Here is a 26,934-nt window from a genome sequence, read left to right on the forward strand (position 1 = left end):
GTATTTCGCTAATAATGCACTTCGTACTGTATAATTGCGACGACTGCTAACGGTGGCGCGAAACTTTCAGGTACCCAGCAACTTCAGGTACGTTGTGGAGCAGACGCTGAAAGAATTTTTCAAAGCGATCCAAGGCGGCAAGGACTCCGAGCAAAGCTGGAAGAAGTCCATCTACAAGGTGATCTCGAGGTTGGACGACCCGGTACCGGAGTACTTCAAGAGCCCGAACTTCCTGGAGCAGCTCGAATGAATCAGGAGGTCGCGTGGCTCTTGCTCTTCGTGGTGCGCGGGCTCGCCCGCGCTCGTCGGCTCCCGATAAATCAGGAAACGACCAACGAGGGAGGATCGCATCCGCCAGGAAGGTACACGTCCTTCGCGTAGTGCGTGTTCAGGTATCCTTAAATAACATATCGCAAAAACGAACGAGGGCTAGGAAGGGAGAGGAGACACGGACAAACCCAAAAGGAATAGAGGCACCATCGACGTCCTAGACGGGCGACGTCAAGATGCCAACGAAGGATCAGGCTGTGACCGAATCACGAATCAAACAGAAAAGACAGAAGAAACATATACGCGTACACATGTGCACACCAACACACACATACAGACATACGTCCATAAAAGAGAAAAAAAATACTGCGAATCTACGGCTGACGAAATTCGACAGTCACAAAGTGTCGAACGCTCATCGACGTTCCTCTTGTTTCAACTGAACGAGCACGAGAAGGTGATTCCTGGGACGAGACGAAGAAAGCACGACGAATGCGTGGTCAACGAACGGCGAGAAATAGCTTTTAGCGTCGATTTTGTCCGATCTGTTTGTAACGTAGAGTAATTACTTCGTTACCGCCTAATTTTACATCAGACGATAAGAATAGGGATTTTAAAGACGATAAACACTGCTGGGGTTGTACTCACGGAGAAAGATGAAGACTTTTCGGAACGTTTGCGAGCATATCCAAAGATTGATTAAGTCTGAACATCGCGCACGGCGATTCCCCTTCCGATTCGAACGAGACCCGGAAGTGGAATCCTCGTCAACTCGGGAAACGATGCAGGACGAGCGACTTTCTCGTCCTACACCGTTTCTGTAAAAAGGAAAGGAAAAACACTTGTGGATGAGGAGAAAACCTTGCGCGCTAAGTCTACTTCGGATAATCCTATACTTTGAACTCTGCAAGCAGCTTCGGTTTTTGCGAAGATCGATGCTCCCTGATAAAATTCTGAAAAACTTCTTATCGCAGAATGAATACCGCAAATGGCAATTCATACTTCGATAAAAAGGCACTCTTGCTGCAATCTGTAGCATGGCTTCTCTTCTTTCTTTCAGGAAAAGTAAAATCTCCAATGTATTAGTTAAAAGTATCGAGGTTCACTTCGATGCTTTCTCCATCACCAAGACTCAATATTTCCCTATAGAGATTGTACATAATTTCATTTTACCGCATAATAACTGATCAACGAGGATTTGAGATCGACGTGAAAATGCTTGGCTATGAAATTACACTGCGCGTGAGAATCGGGAATAAGAAACAGCGCGAGAGAAAAAAAACGATCGTGCGCACATCGATACCAAAGAATCGACTTCGCGAGAATCAGATGCGTAACGTCGCAATGAGTAACCGCTCTTAGCGATTTCCGCACAAACAATCTGTTCCTATCTGCCGAGGAAGAGATTCCTCCGTTTTTTTTCGTTCTCCCGTATATATATATTTTTCTTTTTTTCTTTCGCTCGCTGAGCATTACTTGTCGGGCCGATAAAAGAGTACGTTTGTCAAGAGTGCATAACGTTGGGAGGATCGGTGCACGGGTCAATATACATAGCTGTTTTTATTAATGGTTGATTGTATAAAACGAGATTAGGCTAGTCGTAGTGACGAGATTAGGAGTAGTACGGGCGACGAAGATGCAGGTCGGATGCAGCGTCTGTGCGAGGATCGTGCGCCGGCCGTATTCTAATTGTGTAGCGTTGCAAACCAAAAAAAGAGAAAAAGAAAAGAAAGAGAAAAGAGCGAAATGCTATATAATCGTGCGTCGACGCGATAATTATATAAATATTAGACTTCTAAAGCGAAAAAAGAGACGGATGCTGGCGTGATTAAAGTAGCGTAAAAAAAAGACGTGCGCCAGAGAGGGTTGCACAATCGCGCTTCCTTTTCTCCGTTTACATTAACCCCCCCCTCCCCCCGACCCATTCTACGTACACGGACACACGCGACACGCATATAGCAGTCACTTACCACGTATTAACCCCTGCACCACGCGATTACGCGCGCGCGAATATACGAGAAATTAGAGACAACGCCCCTATACTCTTATTTGTGACCTTTCTTTTCGCTAGAAATTTCTGTAGATACTTTACGAGATGGTATAAAAATATTAGGGATAATTTGAGTGGTAGCGGATGCACATAATTTAACTCTTATTTTTTCACCATTACTCTCGCTACTACGTGCACTATTATTATTATTACCATTATTATTATTATATTGCTATTATTATTGTATTATTATTATTATTATATTATTAATATATTATTATATTATTATTATTAGACTCACTATTATCTATATCAATATGACAATTTTAGCCTGAAATAATTATAATTATTAATATTATTATTGTCATCGTTGAAATTGTCATTTACGGAGAGAATTTAGTTAATTTAAAATTAACCCTATATAGCCTTTCTCCATATGCAATTTCCATGCCGCTCTTTCACGCTACCAATTTTTATCCTCTGATTTTCACAAGATCCTTTCCCGCCGACTACTTTGCCGTTCCCAATTTTGTCAAGCTTATTTATATCCCGTGCTTGACTACGCTCTATTTTTAGTTATTATGTATATTTAGTTATTATGATAATAATTATATTAAAATTATGCCCTCAGTAGTTTGTACCGGGCCATATACAAAAAAAAACACACACACATACACACACATCTTTTTGCAAGCGGTGAGTCTTAACCTAGTCACGAGTCACTATTTTTTAATTGATTAATGGTCGATTTATTGATTATTATTTTATTTATTAATTTACGACAATAAAAAGAGAGAAAATAAATTGAAATTTCATTTGCGTCTGATTTTGCGTAAATGTCATTTCACTTTTATTTCTGCATTGATTGTTCTACGATACCCTTTCCTTCATCGAGAGAAAATTCGAAAATTATTATATACGGTAAAAGGCAAAAAAGAAAGTCTTGATTTGGCATATTTCGCTCTCGACTGCCTGCCAGATCTATGTTTTTTTTTCTTTTTTCGTAGGAAGATGTGAAACGACTCGAATGTACCACTCGTGAATTCGCGATCGGCGAGTTTAACGAGGATGGAAGCGAGTAGCCTCTTTCGTCCGAACTAGAACACGCGTTGTAGAATGATAGAGAAGCGAGAACGAAATTTCGAAAATTTCAACTTTTTATTACGTAATGCACACTAGACTTTGGCCTAAAATTAGTAGCAACTCCTTCGGCACTGGCCTAAGATTTTGGTCTAAACGTTTATAACGTGAGACGAGAATAGGATGGCGGGCAAATAAAGAAGTGACATGGAAGCTATTTGGATGTTGTAAAAGAGGATTGTAGGGGATACGCGTTATCTGACCTCGCTGACTCGCTTGTCGCAATCCTGGAGTGGCTTGACATTCGTGTCAAGGCAATGGACGCAGGTAAAAAGTTATTCTTAGGCAATTTGTTATTAATATTATTATTATTACATTTAAGTAGAATTCTTTTTAACGCAATTTGTATTTTAAAAAATCGCATATTTTCGGAAAGCAAACCTATAATATATTCAATAATCACCGATAAAACTTATCTTTACATTTTTTATTTGCTTTTATAATCAACTTGATTGTGGTTGCATTATTGAGATTATTTCAGTCAGATACATCCCATCCCTTTTGTCACCACGTATGATGATACATTAAAACGTCATTAAGAGGCTTTTGATTTAATAATACGCGAAAAATTGCAAAAGGTAATACTCGGAATTTAATTATAATAATAATATTTCGCGTAATGATTGGTTTTTCACTAACAGAAAACAAATCAACATATAATACATTCGAGTTTAATATTAAACGCAAAGACAACACTTAAAAAATTTAATTTAACGTTCCCTTCTCTATGAATCTTTAATGTACTTCGTGCATCATATAAGCTCCTTGATCCTACGAGCTTTGCGCTTTCACGTCGATACGCGTCAATAGCTTCTCAATTACCATTACTGATAACAATATACCACGTGATTTTTTTACGACAAATCTCTGCATTAAATACAATCTTGCTACATAGAGAATATACGCTACTTCAATATTAACGCCATCGATGAGACATAATTCGATATTAACTATCGTTCTCATTCTCTTTTCTTCGATCGCGCTGAATTTACGAGAATATAATTTTCGTAATTTCAGCGGCGATCATACATCGGTGAAACATGTCTACGATCGTTTCCATTATCCTAAACAATGATCATTCCGCTCTTTTAAACATTATTCGCACTCAGAAAAAAAATAACTATCGCTGCAACATTAAATCGACGTTCTCTAAATCGCAACCGTGCTACAAGAAAATAGAAAAATTCAGAACTACGACAGGATTTTGATCTTCCTTGCTTTTGACAATTAAAAAAAAAAACCGTAAATCACATATGTACGTATCACAATATGGATCAAATCAATTATTTCGATTCCGCACATTCTTCGCCACTGGAGTATGACCACAAGCTTTGGAAAGCGGTAAACAAAAAGAAAATAGCGTAATAATCTTCGAGGGCAAGCCGATTTTAAATCCCCCAGTCTCATCTTTATCAGCGGATAAGCTGAGGAAACATCAGAGGAATTTTCGTATGGTCGGTTATTCGCAAACAGAAATCTGGGAATCAAAAACTATTACGACACATAAATAACTCTCGCGTGATCCTTCGAGGTCATCTACGAATTTCAAAAGTATAAGAATGAGAGTCCGCTTCTTTCATTTCTCCGTCGACCGAGAATCGAAGCTCCTAGCGCGAAGGACAAATCGTTCTAGATCTTATATAGCAGACGTACTCGAGCCACGAAGAAAGACTCGAGAAACTTCAGGAGAAAAAGTATCTGAACAATGGTAAAAAGAAAACGAATAGCAGCCGGTGGTTCACCGCGTTCGCCAAAATTTCTCTCATCGATGGGAGAGAATCAGTCGCGCTCCTTACCTCCCGATCGATGGCTAACCGGTCCCGATCTATCGACGCGACATCGGGTCGCGGCACGGAAACTGGCGACGAGCGTAAAGAAAGGGACGAATTCGCAACGATTATACGGATGCGCGTACGTAATGAGAATGGAACGAAAACGTAAGAAGGGCAGACGGCGAGATCGACAAGATTGCAGGAGAAGGAGATGTGACGAAGAGACACCACATTCCCGAAGGACGAAGGCGAAGGATTAAACGAGTCGTTCACCTAACGAAACGAAGTAAATATTATAGGAAGTCTAATCGACTCGCCGTTTATATATTACATTTTATGCAGCGGGGCCGACGCACGGAGAAACGAGTACACGGGACAGAACGAAATTTAAAACGAGAACGAAAATACGAGAGAGAATGGAAGAAATAATAAGCATACGTACATACCTAAACGCGTAAGTTTTAAGGAACACGTAAACAGAAGTAAGTAATAGTATTTAACGTTAACACTTGCAAGCTATTAATTATTATATAAACGATTAACTAAAGATAAAAGACGAGCGGAAGGTCGTATCACGCTGCAGAGGAAAAAGGATACCTACTTTAAAAAAAACACACACACTAATAAACTAATTATTATTATATGATTATATTATTATTATTACGATCATTACTATCGAGTTTGAGATTAAGCCGTGATAACAAGAGAAATCAGTGAGAATGGGAGAGAGCGAAAGAGGTAAACCAGAGAGAAAGCGAAGGAGGCAGAGTGCGAATTCAAAGCGAATTCATTGAGAATAATAATTCCTCAAACTATTAGGAACATAATTAGGGTATATTTATTATGGCGAGTGCGCGATTACGATAGTGGCGCGGTAGTATACAGAGAGAAAGGTGGGAGATAAAATGGGGGGACTGAAAAAAAAAATACGTTATCTCCCCCATGACGTTTCAGCGAGGCGGAAATCGCGTCTTTCGAATTTTCGCGCGCGCGATAGGAACGAAGTGGAGGAGCGAACCCGGGAGAACGACCGAATGTGAGAATGAGAGGGAGAGAATGGGGAAAGAGAGTGAGAGAGAGAAAGAGAGTTAGAATCTGTAAACTGAGAGCATGGAATTTAGAGCGTAAAAAAACTATGTTTCTATATGTGAGATCGCGTGCGTAAGCCAAAAGAAGAGAAAAAAGAAAAAAGAAACTGATTGTTGACACCGAGTGAGCAAACTTTGTGTGATAATCTCGTAGTACACGTAGCATGTTAAGTCTACACAATACGTTTGGTAGGGGATTAAAAAGGTGAGAGAGCGACTTTCGAAAAGTCGGGCAGGAGAAACGGGGGAGTAAAATCCGACCGAGGGAATCCGAGAGGTCTTCCGAGTCTCTACCTCCCAAAATGAATGTTTCTAAAATCGGTCGGGGGCCAATAAGTGGCCGCCTCCGGCGATCGACATATCACCGCGCGTATATGGATCGTTAATTCGTAATTCTAAGTTACAGGGTGCTCGAGACGCCGTCGACTACTCCGGCGTCTCGGTTTAACGTAGATGTACATTACGTTTCCTCGCTGAGCTTGCGAAAGCTTTACATTGTCTTTTAATCGATAATTTCGTGCAATCCCCCCCGACATTACGGTGCAAGACGAGAAACCGTCAACCGCTACGATTTTTTATTTACAGAACTACCGCGAGGACAGTCGATACTCCTGTCTCGCAACCGTTCTTAACTTTTTACGGCCCTCGTTATTTAAAGCAAACGTTAAATCTTTGTGTCGAACTTTATTGAATAAATTATTAATTTTCAATTCATTATCAATTAATTAATTCAATAAATTTTCAATTAATTTTTAGTTAATTAATTCGATAAAAATTCGTTTTACGTTATATTACTCTTCTAAATATTTCATCAACGCATATTTCAGATTAAAAATTTTTAAATCATTAATAAAATCTTTCTGCTTCAACTTCAAACTCTCACGTTAGTTCATGGACCGTGAAAGGTTAACATCTTAATGATAACTCTAAACAGATTTTACTTTACAAAGCAGACGTCGGGAGGCTGTGCATACTCCAGCTCCCGCCTTAGCAGCAATTTAAATAACGCAACGAACAATTTACGTTTCTCGTCTTGAATCGAACGTCGATCGTCAGAAGTTTACGTCGCAATAATCTCGCTCAAGATTCAAGAGCGTCAAAAGAGAGCACCTCTCGGAAAATCCGTAACAGTCGGGCGTTTAGGGGGTGGGTGGGCGACGAGGGATGGAAGGGATGGCGGTTCATGGGAGAGAGATGGAAACCGACGAAATTGTGGATGGTGTAGAAGCGTGTAGGGAGCCAAGTGTCCTTGATGCGACCGTCGTTGAAGCCACGAAATCTCGCGATCTCAACAGGTGATCTTTTTTGTTCGGACGAGTTGAACCATGCAGGGGGAGATAAAAGCGGATCGAAGATAATAAGAGAGAGAGATAGAGAGAGAGAGACGCATATGAAATAACATGCACGAGGAAAAAAGTCACGACTGAGAGAAGAAATCTATGCGAATTGCGATTTCGGACTGAGTTCGGAGCCACGGGCAACAGACGTTCGGCGCAAACCGATCCTAGCTGAGAGAGAGATGACGAGCGAAAGGGCATGAAAGAGTGAGCGAATGCGAGACGGCGTGACAGAGGACAACGAGCGAAAGGGACGGAGTGAAACGGAGTCGAGAGGCGAGGCGTGAATGTGCTAAAAAAAAATTGCTAAAAAAAGTGAAGAAATTATACAGAGAGAGCCGACCTCCTTGCCTACCGGGAGGTCCGCATATATGTATTGTAAAGTCAAGACTAGTAAATGATAAAATTAGGAAAAAGCGAGTTTTAAGAGGAGAAATTATTAGGCCAGTTTGTAAATGTAAGTTATTACGGAATTTTCTCCCCTCCCCACCCTTTCGTGCACGATACTTTTGGCAAATCTTTCGCGAGCGTGAATGCGGAGAGGTAAGCGCGAATGTGAGAGAGGACAGAGAAATATTTATACATGTGCGTGAGAATCTGAAGTTACGTGTGACACGTGTGACGAGAGGACGGAGAGATCGAGGCAGGTAGAGAGAGAGAAGGAAAAAATGCCATCGGACAGATGGTCCAGCACGGTCCGACGTTCGACTCAGAGATACAGGAGAGAAAGAGAGAGAGAGAGAGAAAGAGAGAAAAAGAATCGAGTAGCAGGCAAAACGCGCACAACCATCGAGAATGGCAGATATCACAAATGTCATTATCCATCCAACCCTTCGGCCACCGAGAGTATGAGGAACAAGGAGTGTAGGACAATGAATCTTGACCAAATCCTGCTTGACAGAAAATTGGGTTATTCTGGTCTGCCTTCGCTTCCACACGCCATATATTATTTTTCATATATATACGGCTTTGTCTTATATATATATATATATTATATATATATTACCCAATCGCTCGCAAACATGCTCGCAGTATCCCTATGCTCATTTCGTATCTATCATCTAACGGTTTTCCGCTAACGCGTGAAGCTCCTTCGAAACGAGCATCATACGTTCCGTATTTAATGGGAATATTTCTTCTTACCGTCTGCAATTCTTATTGCGACCCTGCGTCGCGCGTGAATCGAGAGAGTGAAAGATAGCGAGAGAGAGAGAGAGAGAGAGAGTGGCAAAAAAGAATGAGAATGTGAATTGTATGCACGCGTGTACCAAGAGAAGCACACACGAAATGAGAATGAGAACATGTAATGCCTGTGTATTCCTGGAGTATATTACTTGCGCATACGTCTCAACCAGCAGTCGTGTTAGATTATACGTATTATCGTGTAGGGAATCGTAGGTGTATTAAGACAAAAAAAAGAATAACTTATTTAATAATGAAGAAGCAAAGTGAAAGAGAGAGAGAGAGAGCGAGAGAGAGAGAGAGAGAGGACTAGCAGCAAGCAACAAACAACAGTAAACCTACGTTGATGTGTGAGGATGTGAGCTAGATCGCCGCGTTGAGTCTAATGAACTCCTCGGAGATATATATACAACGCAGACCCTCCAGAATGAGGTGAAAAGGCGCACGACTGTCAGCCTTGTCGGCCATCTTCGTCACTTCGTCTAGATCGGGACGATCAAAAAAACGTCGAACGTTCGCGTCAATTAATTCTGTAGATAGCAGCAACGAAAAACTCTTCCTCTACATTAAAGTAGCACGGGCGAAAGGTTCGAAGGACGATTAAATAATGTCTCCTACGAGCGACTTGAGCCGACGTAACGGGGCACAAAGTGGAATGACGAAGTTGGCGACTTGCTCGGTCGGCCGGAATGTCTTGTAAGATATTGTGGGAATTGTTTTTCTGCGCCCCGCTGCGAGTCCGTTTTTTCGGTCCAAGACGGGGCACCATTCACACAAGCCAGTACATTTTAGGCCGGAAGTTCTGTCTTTACCCGAGCTTGCGCCGAGTGCGATTCCGAGTGTACAAATCCTTGTTTCACAGTCTACAGAGAGGCTCGCCACGTGGCCGATACCAACAGTTTTACATACAACAAGTATTCATTTACGCGAAAGTCACGTGATAGAAGAAGCTTAAATTGCCGCTTAGTACCGTCTAGATAATGAAACTTCTCTTGGGACTGCTAAAACGCACCAAGAGGTACTAAATAAATGTTTAAAAAGGGCATATTTGAGGAAAGAAAAAAAAAGAGTACGTAAGCAGACTGTTGAACGCACAAATTATTGCAAAGAGCAATCATATTTTTGTCTCGATACATTTTGCATTGGCTACTTCGTTCGCGTGACTCTTAAAACCGGGTTCAGTTGCAATAGTTGAGCAAAATCGGGACTCCGCCAGGTCTTCACCAGGCGGATACGATCATCGCCGCATCATTACATTCGGATCCACTCCAGGAGAGACAGAGCTTCGGGCGAAAGAAAAACCTGACTACTTTCATACATGCATTACGATGTTTGATGACTATATATATACCACTTTCGACGCGAGAATTCCTTTCGTACCTTTTACCGGCGTTTTTACTGGGTTCATTTTTGGCGAGAAAACAATTCTGTTCGTTGATTGCTAATCTTCGGTTGCGCACAAGACGACACACAGAGAGTAGAGCAAGAAGGTGTATGTGCGTGTACGCGTGTACCACGTCGCGCGATCGCGCGAGTCTTTTTCGGACGTCGAGTTTTTCTGAAACCCTTTCACGCGGTGCGCGCGTACGACGCCTACCTATGCCTTATTGCGGCGAAGAGTGAAAAATTCCGTTTTTTGGCAGACACCAAAAAAAAGCAGCTCCTAAAAATGCAAGCGACGCGCGAGAGGACGCGCGGCGTGTGACGCGCGTATTCTCGCGCGCGCGCTTAAAATCACACAACAGATAGTGCTCAGCAAGGCGATGGAACATCGATCGCGATGCAGCACACCCACACATACGCGTACATCCACACACATACACGTACACGAACGCACACGTACACGAAACGCCGCACACACACACAATGGGACATACACGTATACAATGAACATGCACACGGGCACACGCAGTTTCGGCCAGAATCTAAAAGACACATCAAGGAAAAAAGTACAAGTTTATCACGTTGCGCCTTAACGTTAAAATTAAAAGTTGATCAAAAGAGATGAAAAAAGTGAAGCGTATTCTTAACCAAAATCGGCCTTAGTATATACTTTTCCAGGGCACGTGGAAAGCTAAGGGACGGGCGACCTTCCTCTCGACCTACTTCCACAATCCTCACTCTTTAGATTAATATAAAAAAAAAAATGATATAAATATATAATATATATAATATATATACACGATATATTATATTCCGCCGGCGGTGGGAAGTTTCGAAACCTCGCAGCTAACTCAGCAAACCACCGAACCATCGAAAGAAAAAAAAAATTAATAGATCTCTGTTCCCGCCGCGTCAGGTCGGATTCGAAATTTTTGCGGTTCGTGTCCACGTCGACGAATGGAAAAAAAAGCGTGCGTCGTGGACGCGTAACCCGTTCTCCAAGGCCCTACCTCCCAAAAAAAGAAACCCGGGAAGTCGCCCGTCCCCATTTGCACGTCCCGCTGTACCCCACGCTCCCCGCAAGGTGTTCCCCTCCAAAAGAGATAAAGAAAAAAAAAGAAAAGAGAGAAGTAAAAGCTAAAAACGAAGCGAAAACACACCTATCCGGCGAGAAGGCGAGCCTTTCTCGCGCATATAGAAGAAAAACACTTCCTGCATGTAATTAAAGCGACGACGCGAGTGGACGGGTCACCCGGGATTAGTGTAAGGACGCTCGTTGCTAAGTAAAGCAAAGACGATGACGTGGAATGGAAGAGAGGAAGAAGCGGAGAAACAACTTTTTCTTGATGCGGAAGATGGACGACTGTCGACTCGCCGTTTCCCCGCGTACCGTAGGGGCGATGGTAGAAAATTCGCAGAAAATCCGAGAGATTCGAAGAAAGCGATGCACGCGAATAACCCACGCATACGCGCTGAGGGAGGGATCGGTCGCGTATCATTATCTCGTCGCGTAGATCCGCGGTATTCCTTGCCATCCGTAATCTCTTTTCACGAGCGTATATCTTCGTGAGACTCGACTGTGACGACTGAGGGAGAGAAAGAGAGAGAGAGCTAAGAATGTGGAACGCGATCATTAATTGATCTACATTTGTACGCCGTATATACCGGAGAAAAGTCTAAGCGCAAAACGACGCATTCGACGAGGCTATGCATACGACGCCCACGCGCGCAAACGAAATACTATCGCAGTGTTGCAGGAACATTTCACGTGGAAAATAAACCGCTTTGAAACACTCCGAACAAATGAAGCCGTATTATAAAAAAAAATAATAATAATTTAAAAGCGATAGATTCATCGCCTGAATAACAAAAGGATTAAATGAAGCGCAAGTACTTCAAATTGATATTTATTTCGAATCTTTCGCAAGGACATCCGCGTTATTCGTTCTTTCCACGCGGTCATTTTAATCGTTCAGCCAAAGCCAAACGGATCGTTAGTTCAACATAACTAAACGCTGATGATAAAGCAAGGCTAACGCTGTGAGAACAAAATGACTGTCGTCGTTTCGACGACAGCTCTCGATGAATTATTCAATTGCCACGATAATAAGCACGACGACGTCATAATTCCCGATACTTTCCAGCACTGAGGAACGCAAGGCAGTCCGTAAGATAGTACCGTTCGAAAATCCGAAATATATATAAATAGAATAATCGACAAATCAGCATTGATCACGCGAGGTAATAGACGCTTAACCGATTGACACACGCATACGGCATCGCAACGAATACGTCGAAAGGCGCTCTCGGAAAATACGATGTGCCTCGACCCGCCCGTAACGCCTCGCAAATTCGCAAGCTTTCTTCGCGCGAAGTGTGCGCCGCTGGCGACTGTCCGTTTAGATCGTATTTCGAGGCAGGTGATAATTACGGGAACTGCTACTGCACACATCCAGCTAATCAATGGATATCGTCAGATCACGGAGATTATTCCTGAGGAACAGATAATAACGACGTTCCGACGTTAATGACGGCAATAGCAATCGGATGCAAATGATCACTGCGCGTCACCGATCGGATGGACACACGGGCTTATTGTATCGATACTTCGACCGATGATCCTACTTTCACGCGCTTATTTTCACACGTTACTCCACGGTACTCCGCCACAGACAAATATGTCGAATCAATCGACACCGGTTTTCCGTTACTTATTTATTATGTATCGATGATCCCTTCGTTAGACGTCTCAGTCTCAGTTCTTCCCCGCAAGAAGCACACAGACTTTACGACGATATATAGGACAGAGTTAACGCAGCGATTATACGCGCGTCCCGCACGATATGCGATGCGTCGTGCAAAAAATAAATAAATAAATAAATAAAGGACTACTTTTGCAGCGTTACACGCACCTTCTTTCAAGCGACACAAGCGAATCGATTCCTCGTTGCAGAATGCCATAGTAATGTCGATTGCAGAATAGCAACAGAACTCAATACGATACCATAGTAACGACTTAAGTTTCCAATATGTCAAAACAATACGCTGTACACGCAGTACATATCCTACGATGGACGGCGATTTTAATAGTGCGGCGGCATTACGATTACGAAGTGATGCGCATCGTACTTCCGAGGAGACGAGATACTGGGAAGGACCGGAGCAGAAAGAGAGCAGAGACGGGACGAGATCGCGCAAGCACGAAGAACGAGATGAAAAGTGCCACGCCGGGACGAGAGAAATGATCGCTGGTCCCGTCAGATGAGCGGAGCGTACCGACGCGACCGAACGCGTAGTACGAAAGAAGGAAAAGATTTTAAAAAAAGAAGAGAGAAAAGAGAGAGAGAAAAAAAGAAATAGAATAAAATTCCACACACGACCGTGTGAGCCGACGCAGGCGAAAGTTAAAAAAGAAAAAATAAAAACGCCCAAGATATTGACTTGCGAAAAAACGAATCAGACCTTGCCACTTGCAATTCGTTGAAGACGTGACGCGTTCTAAGCAATTCGCATAACGTAGGAAAGTGAAAAAAAAAACAGAGAGCGGGTACGTAAGAAGGAGAGAAAGTACGGGAGCGAAAGAGGAGTGTAAAAGGGAAAGAGAGAGAATGAGTGACACATGATAAAAGGAAAAGGAATCACTGGAGATCCGCTATTCGACTTTCCGATTTTTCGCAGATTTTCGCGCGGGACAACAGGTGCGTCCCTTCCGAGACATCAACCTGCCTCCCCGTGACAACCCGCAGGAGCCAGCTCATCCTCCCAACGCCCCTCCCGTGATCCTTCCCCACGTGAACAAGGTTTGCTTCCAATCCGTACGCGTTATCGAAACCTAATAAACTATAAACTACCTAACAATAATAATTAAACGATAAAGGGGTTAAGAGTATCGATTAATTGAATTATACCTAACGATTAATTAAATAATTAATGAGTAATGATACATAACGATAATACGATTAATGATATATAGTATAAACGGTACGAGGCAACCCGGTAACATGGTGGCTAAAAAACCATCCACCGAGACGTGCGGGACCGAGATTCTGCCTCGTCGAGCGTGAGGGGTGTATCGACCGTGCGTGGGACGCTTTTACGGCGGCTGTATCCGAACACTACCTTGGTCCGAAAAAAAACGTGCGGATTCGCAGCGGCAAGCCGATCGGTACACTCCGTTGAAGTCGGACCGGCAGGATCCACCGCCGTCGGAGCGATCGTTTCTTACCCATCATTTATACGCTAGCTTGTAACTTGAGACTTAAGTATAATGAGACACACACGAGGAAGAACACACACACAGCATTAATGATACCTAATGATATGATTATATTATTGATATAACTTAACGATTATGAACTATCCTAGTGGTATTATACGACGACATAGTTGATTGATCTGTTTAATATTGAATGTCTGTAGATCACGGAGCGTTTGGAACTCTATGCTATCCATCGAGAGTCCTATATACAAGTCCACCATATTCCTCGATACCCCTTTCCTCCTACCCCCATATTTATTCCCCTTAATATACCCCCCTGCTCACAAACCCACCCAAGACATCACGAAACTCTTAACATAAGTGGACCCGGAAATATTATCCCGTATTTAAAATAAAAACAAGATTGGGTGCTACTAAAAAGAAACCATATTAAACCATGTTAAATTCGATAAAGTTAAATATTGACCAAAAATATAAAAAAAAAGATGTATAGAGTGAAAAAAATAACCCTCCGTTTAAAACGAGAAAACTGAAACCAGCGCGGAGGTGCATTACGATTCGAGATCATCGCGAAAGAAAGATAATGTTATCTACCACAACGTATAATACGTTTTTATAAATCACGAAGCGCCATTTTTCTATGAAAGGTATAAGGGACGCAATATTGTTAAAACCGGTTTTCAGTTTTGCTATTCTCCAAGCCAATAAAGAAGAACGCAGGATGCAATTTGCCGGCTACACTGGTTTTAAGTTCTAAATTCGACAGATCAACGCAGTCACACACGCAGTACGACAGTGACGAAGAAGCTACTCACAGCTTCTCTCCTCCGTCTCTTATGCTGAGGCCATAGACATGGAAACGCTTCGATAGTAAAAGAAGAAAATAAATCAAAGTTTGCACGTGACAATATGCTAACTGACAATGAACAAATTCTCGATAATAGTTAATCACGATTCTCCTGAGCCAATATGTCGCATATCTACGACATAAACACAATGGAAAATATTCTTCGCGCATTCTACAAGCGTTTGAGATCACAGTAGCATATGATAATCACGTGAATATAACGAATCCGGAAAAGGAAGAAATACTACTCATAGAATTTTTACTGGAATTCGCGAAAGACAAAATGCCCTCCGCGCGTGTAAAGTATCGTTTGGAAGAAAGCGAAGGCCCGAAAACAAAACGCAGAAGAAAAGCGAAGCCTAGAAGGGACAATTCTGTGAGAAACACTACCGAGCCCTCTGCCTCTGTTTTTAAGCACGCGTACCATGTGACGTCCATCGACGAGAGCCTCATATTGATGACACACGCATTGGGACACTGTAAAAATAACGAAAATTGCCGCGAATATAAAACGCCAGTAAAGCGCGTCCGCGCGGACGTGACCGAACCATTCTTCTCGATCGACGTCTCCAACCATAGGTTCGCCTGATTGTTGAGTTTAAGTTTTATAGTGAGTACGTAGACGCAAAGCGACTGGAAGACTCGGTCCGGGCAGTGCTCGTGCCGGCGGACGATTTGTTCCCCTTAAATCGCCGCCTCGGGACGCACGACACCGCGCTCACACGAGCTTCCCGATCGCCGAGATTTTTTATACATTCCGCAATAGTTTAAGTGCCGCTTCGAATTATCGAATTAATTAATGTGTTTTTTCGTATTAACGATGTTTTATTGCTAGTAAGTCTTTCTGAACACGTGTTGAGTGTCTGCCACACAATTGCGCGCTTCCACTTCCGAGGCGTGGATTCGGTTCTTCGTCGTGACCCGCCTCCGTTTTGTACAAATATAATAAAGTAGCTAGTCACGTTCCGTTGTTTCTCTTCGCTTGGTTACTTAAATCGTTAACATGTTAAGAGCCGCGAGGCCGAGCTATTATGACGAAGAATTAATTGCTCGTTCGTTCTGTTCCTCGAATGTAGGTTTAGCACGCGTGGAAGGAGGCGCGCGTTGTATGGCACTCATTACCAGTTTAGAGAAATCCGCGTATTTGGAGAAATCCACCCGACTGTTGTATAGATTATGCCGTTATCAGAGGGTGCCACGGACAGTAGGGGAAAGCAGTATTATCAATTTACTTAGAGACGACCTCTAGGAGCCACGCATAAATCGCGGAACTGTAACACGAACGCGTCGGTCGAACGAGAACGATTGGCGTTCCTTTTGTCGAGAATCTTACCATTGTTCTCATCGACGTACGTTTCTCGTCGAGAAATAAATCAAGTATTATACGCTACGTATAATACTTAAAGGACGCAAAGATGTTCAATCTCAATCGTTCGAAAGTCGATCGAAGCGACGGCTTCCGGTTCTACGCTCTTCCACGCCAGTGAGCAATGTTTCCTTCTCCGACGAAATTCTTAAAAATGCAGAGGATAAAAGAGTGATACACATATACGTACACACACGCTACACACGCATCACGATATACACGCAGGCTCTTCACGTTTTTGAATCCCAGTGCCTGGAGTTCGCGCGTGAACGGCTCGACTCCGATCGTCCGTCGAAGATCATGTTGTACCGTGATAATTAATGCCGTCAAGTAACTCAGCGAACACGTGACAGACAATTCGATCGGAGACAATCCACTCAGGATTGCACGATTGTTTTAACCGGTTTTAGGTTTATCCACCTTCTCGCAAGGATACAGCAAAAAGAAACAGGTATTCCGATGCGATCCGTCGTCGACGACTCCGACGGTTGCAAAAGGAGCACTCACAGCAGAGAACACGAGATTTCGCAATTACATTTTATATACTCAGGGAAATATTTTTAACGTTCTTAACCAGATTTAAAAAAAATGCCTCAGTTACAGATACCATAAAAGCATACGTGTTTTTAATAATTTACATTGCTAATCCTTGCGAGCCGCAATAAACTGAACTAGGTCTGGTCCATTCTCCGAACATTTCGACAGAATTACCGGTTTTGATTATCAAAATTACAGCCACGGTGCGATCTTCGTCGGCATCACGAATCGACGCCGTGCGACACGCGCGCGACTGCGGGCACGAAGTACCCTGAAGACCATTGTGTTTGGCCTGGGCAAAGTCAGGCGAGCGTCGGGCCGGCTCTCAATTTTGAAATAGCCATTTCGACTTAAGCGAAAAAAATGAACAGACCCCCAAAACCCGACGCAATAGACGAAGGCAACCGGATAAAAATAAACCGTCACACGAAACAACAGTTTCTCGCGCGGGGCCCGGCCGCGGCTGCCACCAAGATATATCTCACCTTAAGATTATATCCTGTTCTCCCTTTCCTCCCCTCGCCTACCCTCTCCCGCCCTATATACCCGTGATTGTCCCGTGCTAGCAACGGGGGTGCATAAGGCCCCTGTGGGCCCGCAGCAAAAATATTGCCAGGCTTGCCGCGGCCACGTGAACCACGTGGATTCGGGACCCGCGCCCAATCTCACTCACAGCACACACTGGGCCGACTCGTCCGATAGAATGTGCCTTCAGTGTTGATTTTATACGAAAAAAATACTAAAATTATACAAAGGGGCCCGACATAGACCGAACGCCCACCCAAAGCCTGACTGGTGCTCGCCCGCTGCCCGTTTAATTTCATCCTGAACCGGCTATGCACATACACACATGACAGGCATACAGGACAGAAACAAGATTCACACTTTCGCACGAGCGACGACTGCTGTCGAGAGGACCGCCACCGTCAATCGGCGCCCCGAAAGATCAGCGCCGTAAGCTCAACGAAACGACGAGCGTAGCACGTCGTCGCGGAAGAGGGGGTCCTCTAATTATCTTCGGTACACCGACACGCGAACAGCAAACGTTCGCTAATTACTGTAACTCGTATCGGGACCATGCGTAAAATATATCAAATCGTAGTGAGACATTCCGTTGTCGATTCAACTGCAAAAACGAAAAAAGAAAGGAGCACACCCGGAGTGGTCAACGTCGCGCGTTTCCGGACGAATCCGCGCACAATACCACGATGCCTCGACCTCGTCTTGGGGCGCAATTAGATGCGCGTTAAACGAGGCCACGGCTATCCCATGGGCATTATCGTCCTCGCGTGACACGCGTACGCTTAATAAGATACCTCCGAGACCAGGTGCACGAGAGCTGTGTGCCGCCATACTGTAGTAACGCATGTATCGCGACGTATGAAAGCTTCGTGTACAATTCGCCGAGAAACGCGCTCTCGAAAAACGCGTCCTCGGAAACGTTCGTCCTCTTGACAGGATCGTCCGCTCGAAACAGCATTTCGCGAGAACAGAAAAAAAAGGAAAAGAAATCACGCGTCCACGCGACGAAGATGCTCACCCACATGTATACACACGCCCACACGAGTTACACAGACAAGATATATATATACACCCTCGCATGCACACGCTAACCTATCCATGCCCCAAGGAAATATTTTGGTTCGTGCAAGGAGTTCGGAACGCTGCTTTGCACCGATAATACACACGTGTATTGATTAAATGCAATTACTATGCGATAAGTATAATTACATAATATATATGTGTACTATGGTCTCTCCCACTCCCCATCAAAGTAACCCGCATGTCGCGTGTCGATTCCGCCAGCGATCGACGGTCGCCGAGAGCGCGCGCCCACCCGCGACGCTCCGATCTGGAACCGGATGTATTGTTGCATCCAATTCGGAATCGAGCGACACGCGCTGCTTGCCGCGACCCTCGCCGCGATCGCCGTATCGTCACGGCCCGGCACTCGGCGCTACCTACATTCACCGAAACCCCCAAGAAACCCCTTAAGACTTCCCAAATACAAGCGTAGAATTTAACCACATTAACTATGAATGACGAGAGCTACGTAAGAGCTAACTAACTAACTACAATTAAACTTACTTAATTATTAACAATTAAACAAACAGTAAAGCAGTATAAACAGTAAACGCCCAGTAATCATTGAATTGTGTGTCGACAACTACATAACTAACTACCTACCGTATATCGAAGTAATAGCCGTATGTAAAAGGAAAGAAAAAAAACTTGTATTCTACCAGTTGTATCAGCCAGTCCAGTTCTAATAAGCAAGCGATTAAAAGTAACCCGATACCCGGTTTTAAGTCCCGCTCACCCGCCCCTCAACCCCTCCCCTTAAACGCATGAACCTTCTTCAGTGGATCATATTCAATTATCCCGTTTTTATCCACCGATAACTGTCCCACAACTCAATTACCGATTACCCCCAGAGATCCTTCCCCCGATAATTACCCATATGGATCTAATCGCGAACCGTTACCATCACCCCCCGCCCCCGCCCCACCTCGACCCCCCGCCGAACTCAATCAATCCTCCGGAATATAATCCAGTCAGTATAAAGAACCCGCCGGATAACGTATTTATCATTAGTGTTTTTAGTAGACAGACTTGTAATGAAAAAGACTTCGTTTACGATTGTACGCACACGTGTGGGGAGACCATGTAACTTTAGCTCCGCCGCTCATTAATGCCGCCCAAGCGCTCGCGATCGGCGAGTCGCGCCGGATGAGTTGAACCAAGGCCAGCTCGACGATCGGCTTCGAGATCTCGCGTTGCGACGACCGGCCGTCCTCGGCCGTCCTCTCACCCGCGAGAGACCCTCGAGCGTCGAGCGTCGAACGGTGCGTCTCCCGCGACGACCACGTCCTCGAGCACCGATCGCGAGCGCGGACGCGCGTAACGCCCCGAAATAACAACCACCAAGCTGGTGTTAGCAGCTAGCGCCCCTTTCGATTCCCCCATAACCCAATGTCCTTCGACGTCCTCTCTACCCTCGAGCCTACCCACCCACCCACGGAAAAAAAAACACCAACTATCCCCCAACTAGTCCCCCTTACCTCCCTCCCCTTATCCAATCGCAACCCCTCGATTCCCTACGTGTTGTATTATCCGTTATTTTCGATATAATATTATATATAGTATACTAATGATATTTAATGATAATACGACGATGATAAGGTATGGGAGACGTTTGGTCACACACTAGTAGGACACCACACGGATTACGCCATCCTCACACGACCATTTGATCGACACGGGACAGAGACATTTTACACACGAGGACACGTAATATTACACTGGGCACACGCATACGCATACGTAACACAGTAAAACAGGTATACCAGCAGTAATAGACAGACGTAACAGCAGAAATAAAAATTGATAAACAGAACACTAGTTGCCGTGCAGTTTGTGAACAAAAAATAAATAACAATGGTAACCTACCCGCGGGTCCGCTTCGTTCTTGCCCCGTGAGACTGGGTCGCGCGTTCTCCGCGCGCGCGTAGAATCGTCTCTCGCCGCGGATCACTTCCTTAGAGAATGCTGAGGAATCAATGACGGCAAAAAATTAACGGGGAGACGCGCGCGACTCGGGCTTACCGTACCGGGGCTGAATCTGCCTCAAAGCGTAGCTGAACATTTTTGTACAGGACTTAAACGAGATGCAATTAACTGGATGTAAAATCTTGAGTTACAGAGCAGCACTATACATACCACACAGATGATGTATATATTTTTACGTTACAGAATATGCCTGAGCTTTAACAGACAGGCGCCATAAGACTGGTTCTCATTTCCCATGACAATGCGTATATACATGCCACATAAACTTAACAAGAAAAAAAAAGATCCTATATTGTAATGATAAAACTTAATGATATTTGTATACAGTATACCGCCTGGTGCCGCCGCGACACGGCGACCAGTTTAACACACACGCCATGGTCAACGAGACTGGGGCCCGCCCGCTCGCAACACAGGTGAAAATCGGATGAGACTATCGGATTCGAGGGATCGACCCGCGGAACGGGATCGGAGAGTCACACACGGGGAGATCTCATCCCCCGTTGTGGCTCGCTGGTGAAAATCAAAAATCGATCCAACGATCGATGCGCGTGTCCCCTACCCCCGATGCGCGGGTCGAGCAACCACTCGAATCGACACGGCGTGTCGATTACAATGTCGTGCCGTATTAACACGGGCGTTAGGTGGAGGAGAAACGGAAAAACAGAATTGGCCCACGAATTCGCGATAATCCGTGCGTTTTACACACCGTGGAAATTAACATCCTGATTTTCTCATTAGGCCGTTATTGCCCATCGAGCTCTATTAACTCGTGTTGAAAAAAACCAAAAAAGAAAAGGAAAAAAAGTAACAATGGTTAGCAAGCGGTAGCGCAAACCCGTGCCGTCGGCTGTTCGCCGAGGACGGTTGCGAAGGGATGTAAAGACGATCACACAGCCCGGGAAGTGTTGCCTGCGGGTACCCCGACAGAAGCATAACGCGGGTAGGAGTTTCTAAACAAGAACTCCCGACGTGTCCGAGTGGCCACGTGCGACTCGGCACGCGGGAAGGTCCTAATTTTCCAAAAAAAAATAAAAAAAAACAATATTAAAAATAATAAACACTAAAATCCATACTCCCAAAGTCCGTCGACGTTCGCGCGATCGATCGATCGAGTTGTCGATGAGAGACGGCTAGCTCCGACCGTCGATGTTACCGCATCGACGCGCGATCGATGCCTCTCCGTCAACGAGAGAAAAAAAATAAAGAGCAAAGTACGGGCCTAAACGACGAGAGTACGGTAACTCCCGCGATTCAGCGCGCCATCGATCCTCTCTCCACGAGAGAGCCTCGCTCTCGTCGTCGATCGGCCGATTTCAGCGCCGACGGCCGACGGACGGCAGGGAGATATTCACGACACACGTTTGAGTTACAGTGCAAGCGAACATCTGTAGAGCCATATACGTATAGTATGTTGTTGTATCTTAAATGATGAAAATGATGACAATTAAACGTAGTAAGTGTACATTTTTATAAAGGTCGCGGTTGCATTTCGAAAGATAAAAAAAAAGAAGAAGAAATACGTTAGATGCGGCAGACAAAAATAAAGGGGCGACATATTCGTAGCGAGGATTCATGATAATAATATTAATTTGATGAAAAAGAAAAAGAAAACGAGAGAAAGGGAAAAATCGAGCGAAAGATAAACAGGTGACCATGTGAGAATGATGGTGCGCGAGAGAGAAAGCGAGTGTGCGAAAGCGAGACGCGTTGAGAGCGAGAATACGAAGACATGTGCGACAATGTGAGAAAGTGATAGAATGTAAGCGCGACAGGACGTGAGCGATGCGAGATGAAGGGAGGAAATGACGAAATGTCAACCAGAGGTTGAATCCTACTATCGCGATTGACGGCTCGGTCACCGGCGGTCCCGTCCGTAATGGATGCAAGTAACGTTTAGGTGTATAAAAAGGAATTAAAAGATATCGACTTTATCTATCCTCTCGTGGTTTTTAGGATGTTCTAAAAAAAAAGTTATTGTAAAAAAAAGAGAGAAGACGAGAAAGAGAAGGCGAAAAAGCTGTTATAGAGGGGAAAGGAATAAACGAGTGCATTGGGGAAACGAGCGTTTTGTGGCAGTGTGTACTTTGGTGGAAGACGAGTTAGTCTTGTGTGCGAGAGGTGACGCGAGAAAAAAAACCGAGAGAAATTTATTGTACATTTTCGGGAATGATTCTCGGTCGCCCGGTGACCGCGCCTCGATCTTCGATGCGAGGCTCGAAATTTCGGGGGCGCCAAAATAGCCGGATAACGCGCGCGAAGAGAGACATCGCGTTGATCTCGGCGGAGAATTTTCACTCGTCGTTATCAGCGGGGCGATATCGAGGCCACGATTGTGAATGTCTCTCCTCGCGACGGCATCCAAAGACATTATACCTAGACTTTTCACTTCGCGGTCCACAAGTTCGCGTGCGACGTTCGCGGGATTTCTCAGGAAGGAGGGGTCGAAGAAGGGACAAAATCGCGAACGTTAAATGCGTGTAAAAAGAAACAAAGCGGAAACGAACTCTGTCCCTCGAATCTCTATCCGTAGTAACTTGGCGCTCCCGTTCGTTCGAGCTGAAACACGCTTGTTTCGATTTCGAGAAAAATCGCGATTATGTCTTTTTTATATATTTTTGGCAAAGATACGTCGATACCATTTAGGCGTCGCAGGAGAGAAAAAAAAGGAGATAACAAGTGACGTAAACAAAAAATGACGAGAGATCGGAAGCGTATCGCTTCCGTGATTTGTAAAAATTTCGTCAGATCGGAAGTTTACGGTGACGAGAGATAGGGTGGTAGGGAGAGAGAGTACGAAAGAGAGAGAAAGAGAGAGAGAACGAAAAAAAGTGAGAGAGAGAGAGAGTTGTGTGAGTGTGAAAATGAGAATGCGAGAGAAAGAGGGGGAGAGAACGGGACAGGAAAAAACGGTGGTAAAATAATATTTAAATATTCGTATCAAAAGAAAAAAAATGTGTAGGGCCTCGAACTACTGGCGACCGAATGGAACACGAGAGATACGAAAAAAGTTGCGAAACGATAGCGAAGGCGAGAAAGAGAGGCCGAACTACTAAAAATATTTATAATATATGGCTACAAGTACAAATTACTTCGACTACTGAGCGTAGGTGTATTGATGTGTGAACAAAATTTGGTTGGCCGATGACCGTTTTTGAAACCATCATACTGCGTATCAAAGTATGTAAAATTTATCGAATAAACGCTAGCGTATTATGATATAATGTAATCTAATAATGTAATATTGTAATGACGAGTCTAAATGATGATGTTACCTTGAAGTTTAGGAGCGCGCGTGAGAGTGCACGTGAATGAAAAAAAGAGAGAGGACAAAAGAGGTTATTGTGCATACGAAAACAAAAAAAAAAGAAAAATTACATCTTTATAACGATTATCGGTATGATTACTATTATTATTGCGATTAACTATTGTCAGTCATCCACCACCTAACTTATTATTGATATTGTTCGTTGACGATTTCAAGTCCATCCCCCTCTCCCAATACTATATATACATTATGTTATTACTACCCTATCGTGATTATAATTGTCACCGTTATTACGGCGATTGAGAGATTGTATTATTGTATGTACATGATGCGTTGACAGCGAAACGATATATAAGTTGTTCACAATTTCGAGACACATATACGTTCTTGGCAAACTATACAAAAAGAAACGGAGAGATCGACTCGATTAAAGTGAGAGGATACTAAGATCGATTGATGTAAGACAGTGAGGTTGAGCACGTAAGTGAGAGAGTGATAGTTGGTGGTAAGAATGAGATGCGAGAGATAAAATGAGCGCGAAGATATGCGAGAAAATGACGGCGAGTGAATGCGTGCGCGAGTGCGTGCAAGACTTACGTAGGGGGAGTGAGAAAGAGTGAGAAAGAGGGTAAGAGTGGCCGAAATCGGAAGAGAGTGAGAGTGTGCGAGCGACGAAAGTTATAGCGAGGGAGAAAATTCACACGCTAAAAAATTATTCGCACGGGGACAAGCGTCCGAGCGGTCTGGCGCGGCTCGAGGGATATATAGAGAGAAGCGTGCAAAAGGGAAAATCACACACTCGCGGTATTTCGGTCGCCGAGCGATGAAAATAAACGTTAGGACTAAGGGATGGCACGAGGCTACTTCCCGAATCAAAGTGAAGATGAAAGAGAAATTCCTATAAGCTCGCCCGCATCCGGCAGCGACGCGTTTTCCGCGCCTCACGAAATTCTATTTTTGTAAGCATATTTCTATAAAGGTATACTAACGATACGGCAAAATTTATTATTCCTAGTGTGGTGAAAATGAAAATTGAACGTTTAGATTTCGTTAGTATAGTGTAAAGATGAAAAAAATTAACGATGTCTAGGTCCTATTCGTGTACTTAAAAGTGAACTATAAGGAGAATAAAATTATATCGTCGGCGGCGTCGTAGGTTGTAAAATTGTACATAAATTATTGCAAGAGGAGGCGCGGTGGGTTGCATCGCTGGCACGCGCTGCGCGGCTAGTTTTTCTTGTATATCTTTGGCTTAAATAAGAGGGAGATATGTAAAAGACACCTCTTTCGGCACGGGAGTCAAAATTCACATTCTCGCCGCCGCGAAAGGCCGTCGGACGAAACCCCGGACGTTCCTAGATATATATCGCGGCCATGAGACGAAGAGTGACTATTTCGTCGCGAATTGAACCTAGAAGAATATTAAACGGAGAGAGTGATAAAATGAGAGAGCGAGAGAGAGAAAGAGAGAAAGAGCGTGAGAAAGAGAGAAAGAGAGAGACAGAGAGAAAGAAAGAGAGAGAAAGAACGATCGCCCTCCCTTCTCAAAGCCCGAGAGTGAATTCGACGACGATGCACTGCCGCTTTTTGAAGCAAAGAAACAAAATAATATATATAAATATAAATATATTATATTATATATAGATAGATAGATAGAGAGAGAAAGAGAGATAGAGGCACCAAAAATGGCAGAACGGTAATCGTGCGAAATTCCGCGCGCGGCTGGATGAAACGCGGAGGGCGCCTCGTGCGAATTTCTTTCGTTTTGGGATCTCGATTTAAGTTTTGCACCCCTCGCGACCGATATCGAAATCTTTCGTTTATCTTGGACGAGCGGCGTCTTTTTTCTGGCGCGTTATACATTATACGTTATTTTTGTATTCTTTTTTTTTTCACTGCAACACCACATATATAGTATTTTCGGAGACGATTCACCACAAATAGAAACAGAGAGAAAGAAAGAAATAGAGAGAAAGAGAGAGAATGAAAGGGAGAGAAAAAGGGAAAGAGAGAGAGAAAGAGCGAATGCATATCGATGAGAGAAAGAGAGGGAGAGACAGGTGGAAAAAAAGAGGGTTAGCGAAAAAGAGGAAAGAAAAAGGACGACAATAGAAGCGCGCGAGGGGACGCAAGGAGGGTGGAAGCTATCGACTACCAACTCAAGACGCGGGATCGAATGAGAAACAATTATGATTTTCGTTCGATCTCGCGTAGTTTCCTCGTTCCGAGTCGAGTTCAGTTCCATAGAAGTACGCGGAATCGATTATCGGTACATCGAGAGAGGAGAGCGGACGCGGAATGTTAGAAAGTAAGACAGAGAGGGAGAGAAAGGCGGGCGGAAAGAACGTGTGCGGGCGTATATGCGGCGAAAGGAGCGCGAAAGGGCGGGAGAGAATGGGCGTGAAAAAGGAAAGAGCGGAAGGACGCGAGAGTGAGAAAATAAAAGAGAAGAATGAGAGAAAGAGAGAGAGAGAGTATCGTAGTACACGGAGACACACACATATACAACCACACACGTGCAAATACATGGAAATGCATACAGATACATACACGCGACATATGTGAAACACAAGAACACGCAATATTATATATATACGACTCCATAGATGATGGCGCGGCACACTCACATAGTGTCTCTCGGATTGTTCCACAAAACTTTTCATTCGAGTTTGCTTCAAGAAACCTTCTGTTTTCTAATGTATGACGTGTTGTTGTCGATATATAAAATAAACTTAATAAAAAAAAAATAAATCATGCGGTATATGTCTGGCAACCTTTATTCAGCTTCCCTCTTTCGAAGGATCATCGTCCCAAAATAATAAAACCTGATCCGTGATGTCGGTATGCGATCGCGGCACATTTCATGGTGTCGCGTCGTGAATTCCGAGTTCGCTCTCGGGATCTCCACGGTTTCGCATTCCTAACATATGCTGATCGCTTATTTGTGCCACGAGAAAGACGTATT

At 44.0% G+C, this 26,934-nt stretch overlaps 1 protein-coding gene across 4 annotated transcripts in view; it reads left to right on the plus strand.

Annotated features, from left to right (window-relative positions):
* Positions 1-26,720, plus strand: part of LOC139819573 (homeobox protein prospero) — a 54,802-nt gene extending 28,082 nt beyond the window's left edge. For all 4 annotated transcript variants that reach the window (XM_071789034.1, XM_071789035.1, XM_071789036.1 and 1 more), the window contains exon 5: positions 71-26,720. In XM_071789034.1, coding sequence (XP_071645135.1) covers positions 71-250 — 180 coding nt within the window. In that variant the 3' untranslated portion in view covers positions 251-26,720. The remainder of the gene's footprint in view (positions 1-70) is intronic.
* The last annotated feature ends 214 nt before the right edge of the window (positions 26,721-26,934 follow it).

This window comes from Temnothorax longispinosus, chromosome 9, assembly GCF_030848805.1.
Source record: "Temnothorax longispinosus isolate EJ_2023e chromosome 9, Tlon_JGU_v1, whole genome shotgun sequence".
NCBI classification, from domain to species: domain Eukaryota; kingdom Metazoa; phylum Arthropoda; class Insecta; order Hymenoptera; family Formicidae; genus Temnothorax; species Temnothorax longispinosus.